The 7,411-nt window shown below is 35.2% G+C and overlaps 1 protein-coding gene across 2 annotated transcripts; it reads right to left on the bottom strand.

Annotated features, from left to right (window-relative positions):
* Positions 1-1,892: 1,892 nt before the first annotated feature.
* LOC120261379 (70 kDa peptidyl-prolyl isomerase-like) lies at positions 1,893-7,162 on the bottom strand. 2 transcript variants are annotated; one of them, XM_039269255.1, is made up of 13 exons: positions 6,811-7,162; positions 6,627-6,713; positions 4,259-4,519; positions 4,101-4,175; positions 3,930-4,010; positions 3,654-3,848; positions 3,476-3,565; positions 3,215-3,390; positions 2,986-3,108; positions 2,748-2,894; positions 2,517-2,644; positions 2,304-2,424; positions 1,893-2,212 (listed from the first exon to the last, which is right to left on the bottom strand). In XM_039269255.1, the coding sequence occupies exons 1-13, from the start codon at positions 6,992-6,994 to the stop codon at positions 2,165-2,167; spliced, it is 1,716 nt and encodes a 571-aa protein (XP_039125189.1). In that variant the 5' UTR covers positions 6,995-7,162; the 3' UTR covers positions 1,893-2,164. The 2 variants fall into 2 exon arrangements, with proteins under 2 accessions (XP_039125189.1, XP_039125187.1); XM_039269253.1 differs by having other exon boundaries at positions 1,893-2,215; positions 6,811-7,160.
* Positions 7,163-7,411: the final 249 nt, after the last annotated feature.

The raw sequence follows: 7,411 nt of genomic DNA, 5'->3' as shown, positions 1-7,411 counted from the left end.
TGCTATTAGCCTTTTATACTACACTAATTAGCCTAAATATTATAATACTTGATATAGGTTTGAAGTTAAAGTAACTTCTTTTGAAGCCTTTGCAAAAAGACTTTGCTTTTTTTGTAAGAAGGAATTATTTAACTGATTAACCAAGTTCATATATTTTAAATAAAATTTAAATTGGATCAAAATTTTTTTCCTTTAACTTGACGAAAATGAATTACCAAACAAACAACTTTATTTAATGTTTACTTACTATTACCGAAAGTCCTTAATTATCATACATGATAAATTGAAATCTATTATTAGTATTACCGAATACTAATAATATTTATAAAAAAAAAATCAAAATCTATAAATAAAAAAAGACTTTTTAGAATATTTTCTAAAATAATAAAAGATGATCAAAATTAACTTAACACGCATGATAAATTTGAATTTAAAAAATTATTCTTATATCATCTAAAATAAGTAAAATTTCTGCTAGTCAACAAAATTAATTTTTTTGACATATAAGCGAGAATAAACAAGAGAAGGAAAAAATTGGTTGATAAATATAGCATCAATAGTGCAAATGGGGGTTTATTTGGTTCATAAATGAGTAGTTGAGTGTGTTTTGATTTTTTTTTAATCAAAGTTACTATAAATCTAATAGAAATCGAGTGCAATGGCCGTGATTGATTCAGTTATTATTACAATCATAATGGTTCATATCAAAATATTGTATTCAAATTAACATATTGTGCATCTCACTTTTCTTTAAGCATAAGCACAATCACAATATTCATTCCAATGATCACAATCAAGGCCTATAAATTTGAAATTGAGAAACGCAAGTAAATAACACACCCTTATATAAACACAATCACACTATCTAGTCCAACGGTCATGATCAACGTTAGTAGTTTTGAAATCTATAAACGCGCGTAGTTGACGTGATTTTATATATCCAACATTAAAAAAAAAAAAATCTCAAATAATTATACATAAAAAAGAATACACAAAACATTTGATGGTTCATAATTCATCCGACAATACCACAATTTATTTTCTCTGCATCCACCGACCATCCTATTCTTTCTGTACTTTATGAAACTTTACATTTAAAATGATCTCACGCTTTGCATCATTTCATACAAATCTCTCCCTCTGACTCTAACTAATCACACCATTGTTTTACGATGCAATAGTCTTTAGAGAGTAGACTTTTCATATGAAAACACTAAAAAAAAGGAGAGGTAGGAGAGGTTTGCCGGTGCATGCCCCCACAGAGTCATTTATTTGAGGTGTAAGCCAAGCCATCAGCCATGGTTTTCTTTCTTTCTTTCTTTCTTTCTATGTGTCTTTCTATTTATACTAGCAAAACAATATTGAACATGTGCTTCAGATTTAAGTTTTATCATGGTTGTGAGTTTTTTCTTTGTCAAAGATATAAATTTTAAGAAAAAAATCACTACTTTGACTTGTCATGTGTGATTATTATTATCTACCCTGTATTGAATACATTCATACCTATGATTTGTGGACTTGGAAGTTAGGTTTATATACTCGTGTAAGGGGCCAAAAAAGATAATTAAAAAAAAAAAAATCAGAATCTTATTTACTAACAATTAAAGGATGCTTTTTAGATTTTTTTTAAAAATTAAATACATTTATTATTATTTTTATTTGAGCTCAAAAATAGCCTATGAACAGATGGATGTAAGAGCTTTTAATTGGGCCTGTTCCACCCAGTTAGAAAATAGAGAAGTTAATATAGCTTGGGCTACGTGAGGCCCAAATAGCGGCCCACCAAGTGAAACAAGTAGTGCTTTTGGGCCCTTGGGAGTTGGTAGTTGACATGCAGTTGTATACAGTTGGACACAAAAAGTATGTTCCAACTTAATCGCCTGCTATAGATGTATAAAACACAATATGGCCTTTATTTATACAAAACCCAGAAAAGAGAACAAAGGCAGAGTACATGGTCTATATATAAAACTAAAAGGCAAGAAACAATGTTTCCAGTTTTATAGTACCATAACAAGAAAGTTGCTATTAGCTTAGCAAATGTTCTGTTAAACTCACAGCACCGCAATTCATAAAATATGGCTTTGCCATGATGAAATCAAAAGATAACAAGGAAAGGGGGCAGGCACACGACCAGACATCCACTACAAGGTCATACTTATAATTATGCTGCACTGTCAATGGTCATTGGCTCCTGTTTTGATTCCTCATCCTTCTACAAAACAAACAAAAGAAATAATTAATTTATGAAAGCTAAAAAAATATGCAGATATATTTAGATTTGTAAAGAGAGTATGTCCTACATTTGATTCCATATGGTCTAATTTGCTCATCTTCGCAAAGATGTTGCCATAGAATTTCGCATCTTTCTTGTTATACTCTTTCACCTTCTCCTTGAGAGTTCTGTACTCCAGCTTCACATCCCTGTGATCAATTTAAAAAACAGACCACCAATCAAATACCTTGATTTATCTTGTTAACCAAACAAAGTTAAGAAAAACACTAATAAAATTTACCTGTTGTTAGGATCAATCTCGAGTGCCTTCTTAATGTCCACCTCTGCCAAATCCAGATCAACAAGATGTATATATGCCTGTGCCCTTCTGTACAAGGCTTTCACATTACAGCTATCGATCTCCAACACCTGGTAGTGGTAGTTGTTTCAAGTTAAATGATTACATCTTTCCTCATGATATTTCCATCCTCGACCAATGAAAACATAAAAGCTTAAAAAGCCTGAGAAATACCTTGGTGCAAAGCTTCTCTGCCTGCTTGTAGTCTTTAAGCTTAAGCTTACAAGCTGCATTGTTAAGGTTGCATGTAACTTTCAGTGCTTTCGCCTGCTTCTTCTCCTCATCACTGAACGAGGAGTCATATTCAATGAACTTTGCTGCCTGTATTAGAAAGCAAACTCATCAGGACCCAAGAAAAAAATGAATGGAAAATAACATTCAAATAATATATTGTGTGGAACAATCTTTATACCTTCTCGTATCTCTTAGAAGCCCTTGCATATTTTCCCGCTTTGAACAAGGCATTACCTTCATCCTTCTTCCTGCCAGCTGCTTCAATCTTCTCTGCAGTGTTCAAGTCCCACGACTCTTTTTCCTGCATGTGATGCAAGGCACATTCGATTCAAGCCAATCAGAAAGAAATGCCCAGCAAGAATACACTGATGGACCAATACAGGAAGATACCAAAGAGGTGAGGCTACCTTCTCAAAGGAGACAAGTTCGACCTCATAGGACACAGTTGAATTGGGTGGAACAATAGCTAGATCCTGCTTTGATTCTGTGGCTCCAAATGCATGTTCGGGAGGGATCGTCAAAAGAGCAACTTCACCCTTCTTCATTGTCAACACAGCTTGGTCAAGTCCATCTATCACTTGTTCTGTTCATTAAACCAATAGGTTAGCTCATATTCTATGAGCTAGAATGGACAACAAAACAAAGTTCCATAAGAAATAATAGTTAACCTTCATCTGTCTTAAATTCAAGTGGCTCCTCATCATCATGACCCTTCTTCACAAACACCGTGCCATCTGCTAGCTTTCCAACCAATTTCACTACAGTACCAGAAACAATATTAGAAAATGTTAGAAAGTCCACGACAATAACCAAAATGCAGAATATCCTCTGCCATGATAGATATACCTCTAACAACTGCCCCTTCATTAGGATGTTCATAACCCTCTCCTTCTTTGAGCACCTTCTTGAGAATCTTCTTATCATCCCCAACTTCAGTGACAGTCTTCCATGAGACTAACTCAAGATCTATGTTAAGTGTTGCGCCAGGTGGCACAGCACCTTCATCACCACTGGCTGGCCTACCTTTCTCACCAAATCCATCTGAACAGGAAGTGGTTGTCAATATTGGGGAAGCCAATTCAGCATAACACATTAGTTCTCTTTTACAGTGTGTTTACTTACATTGCGGCTTAACAGTGAGCAGAACCTTTTCAGCTTTCTTCATGGTTTTCACAGCCTTTGACAATGCAGGACAGAAGAACCCTATTCCAGAAATATCACTGTCAACCCACCCAAAAAAAAAGTAGAAAAAATGGAATCCCTAATCAGGAGCACGAATAAGACAAAACTAACCTTCTTTAACAGTGAATTCAACCCCATCAGACTTGGAGATGACAGTTCCACTGTCAAGCCGGGCCTCATATTTCACTGCACAGATTGACGTTGTTTAAATTACTCAAATGCTCAATTAATTAAGCCACAGAAGTTCAAAGAAGTGTTTGAGTACATACCAAGAACTTCATCAAGGTCTTTTGGATTCTCCCACTTCTCTCCCTCCTTAATAATCTTCTTGAAAACGCCACCATCCTTGCATATGTCTTTAACACTTGCCCAAGAGAGGAGCTCAACATCAAATTGAAGTGTAGCATTTGGAGGGATTGTGGGAGGAGAACCAGAAGAACCATATGCTAGTTCAGAAGGAATAGTGAAGATTGCATTCTCTCCCTTCTTCATTGTCTTAATTCCTTCATCCCATCCCTTGATTACTTGACCTGATAACAGAGAAACAAAAAAGAAACAGATTTTAAATAAAGCAGCAACAAGAAGATTCTCCAACCTTGTCAGATAATCAGAGTAGTAGATATCCTTGCAGGTTAATGTGTAATCCAACTCTTAGTTAAGTCTGAGTAGAGAATCCACACTAGGCTAGATATTGAGAGGAATAATAGTTAAATTAAAAATATTGACAAAGGGAAAGGTCAGACGCAACACTTAAAAAGCAGTAGATCATAGATGTGGTATACCCACAAAAGACACAGACAAGGCAAAGCAAAAATGGGATGAGCATAGTCACTGTAAATAAACAAAAACTATCCCCTGTAAAGCTAGAAGAAACTGAGCTCATAATTGTAGAAAAAGTACACTGCAGCTTCTCACATGGCTAGGCAAAAAGTAATGTTGCTTAGTTCTACAGTACAGTGTGGCATATAAATTTAACTTACAAGGAATTCATGTCTGATATAATTAACCACAGAACAGCAAAGTCAAACAGCACTACAATCTAGCCATCTAGAAATTCTTATCCGGATGCATTTTCACAAATCACTCAACCAACAGCTTTTACCAACAAGGTCCACCAATTTTTTTTACTGTCATTTTTACCAAAACCTGATTAATTTAACAAAAAGGGAAAATATCTTTCAAAGAACCACCAATGTTTTCTAAAATTGTTTTATTCATTTGGGTGGTGCCTCGATAGAAGATAAGGAGATGGAACAAGTAAACTCCTTATTCCTAGAAATTTCACCATTCAGTGATTGTTAACCAAAACTTGTCTTTTGCATCTTCTGAGAAATAAAAACCCTTATACCAAGTAAGCTCCTTATCCCTAGAAATTTCACCCAAGATTATTAGCTTGTTCCAGATTAAGAGGATGGCACGTTTACCATACCCGCATTCTTTAATTCCCTTGTATTGTTGATTTATAATTTCCCAAAATCCAAGGAGTTCTACAAATATGCATTTATAAATTTTTTTTATTTTGATAGTTCCTTCCTATATGATATGCGTGTATACATATATATAGACATATTTTCCCATGATTACCTAGTAAGATAAATTTGCATCATGGGGACACATTTTTATTAATATAGACATATTAACCCAAATCAGAAAGGACAACAGTTGAACCAGGAATTGTCACTTGTCCAGTCCGGTTAGCCTGCTGAACCAGGCTGTCCAACTGGGACCTGGATGACCCAGGTGGGTTGACCAGGCCAAAAGGCTCTTTTTTTTTAAAAAAAAAAATTGCCCCAAAAGACCAAAACTAAGGCTCTACTTGAGTTGGGTCAACTTTAGGCAAGACCACATGCAACATATACCCCAGTCACTTAATAGCAAGTTTAAGCCTTCAAAATGCTTTATTTCTAAGGCAACAATCCCTCCTCCACTTCACTCAAAAGTGAAAGAAACATAATAAGAAGTCTAGGAGAGTTTGTAACTTATAAACAGAACACTTTCCAACTTAAATCATTTAAACTCCACCATTTAAATTTTATGTCAAGCTATTTAATAATTTATTTTCATTTAACATAAATATTATTTAAATATATTAGTTAATTTCGGAAAGTCCGCGGTTGAACCCTTGACCCCTCACCCCCCTTGCCTTATCCCATGCACGGACTGAGCCAGGTCTAACAACATGTGATAAGAGTATCGCTCTCAACCAAATAACGATTATTACCATTAAACTTATTCCCAATACTTCCCCAACAATCCTTTTCTTATTGCCTTCCCATCTCTAACCCATTTCTAAACACCGTTAAGGTACCGAGGGCCCCAGACTAATAAAATGTCAAACACATAAAATTAGCATTTAGCAACATTAAACTTCTATAAATTAGCAAATGACAAGTGAAAAAAAAACCCCCCAAAATTTCATTATATTGTCATGAAAGAATTAGGTCATAAAAATTTCAAAATAACAACTCGGAAAATGGAATTTCTGTAGTGACTACACATCAATTAGATCTTCAATAATCTACAAATAAATAAATATTGATATACAACACAAAAAATTCTAACAAATTAAAAAGCATTTTATAAACACTATAAACATAGAAAGCACTCAAAGAAAGAGAAAACAAAAAGGATGAATACCTTGGCCAAGCTTAAACTTGAACGGCGTCCCGCGATCACGGCTCGAATCGAACTGGGTCCCGTCGAGAAGCGTTCCCGTGTAGTGCACTGCCAAAATTCGAACATGCTATCATTTTTCCATCACTTACTAATTAGATCTAAAACTTTCTTAAAAAATGAGAGAGATCCATCAGTGTTAGTGTACCTTCAACCTCATCGCCAACCTCAGGGGTTTCCCAGCCCTCACCCTCCTTGACGAGCTTCTTCTTGAGGCCATCCTTGCCGATCTCCTTCTCCTCACCGACCTTCAGAGCCGGGGGTTCATTGGGCATACCCATGCCGTCGTTCATCATCTCATCGCCAGCTGAGAAATCAAAATCCTCATCCATTGCAGATCAAGAACAAAAGAGAAACCAAAGAGCGCACAATCGAAGAAAGATCAGAAGATTAGGGTTTCCAAGTTGCTGATGATGAGAGTGAGAGAGAGATAGAGAGAATGGGAGAGAGGCTAGGGTTTTATAGGAGAGAGAGTTCGGAAGGGGAGGATTAGTGTTCTAGAGGGTTCTATTGAGAACGCGAAGGAGAGAGAAATAGAGATTTTTTTAAAAAAAATTGATAAAATGGGATCTAAGAATAATAGCGATTCTTCTAGAGAGGTCCTTCTATTTTTATGAAAAACACCCTGTATGTTTTCTTTATTCTAGAGGCCTTGTTAAAGTCACATCACATGAAAGCTTTTACAGGCGAATTTTACCTATAATAATAACACCATAGTAAAAGTGATAAATAAAATATATATATATATA

Source organism: Dioscorea cayenensis, chromosome 5 (assembly GCF_009730915.1).
Source record: "Dioscorea cayenensis subsp. rotundata cultivar TDr96_F1 chromosome 5, TDr96_F1_v2_PseudoChromosome.rev07_lg8_w22 25.fasta, whole genome shotgun sequence".
NCBI lineage: Eukaryota > Viridiplantae > Streptophyta > Magnoliopsida > Dioscoreales > Dioscoreaceae > Dioscorea > Dioscorea cayenensis.
The sequence above is the reverse complement of the archived record's forward strand: the minus strand, read 5'-3'. Positions and strand labels throughout refer to the sequence as shown.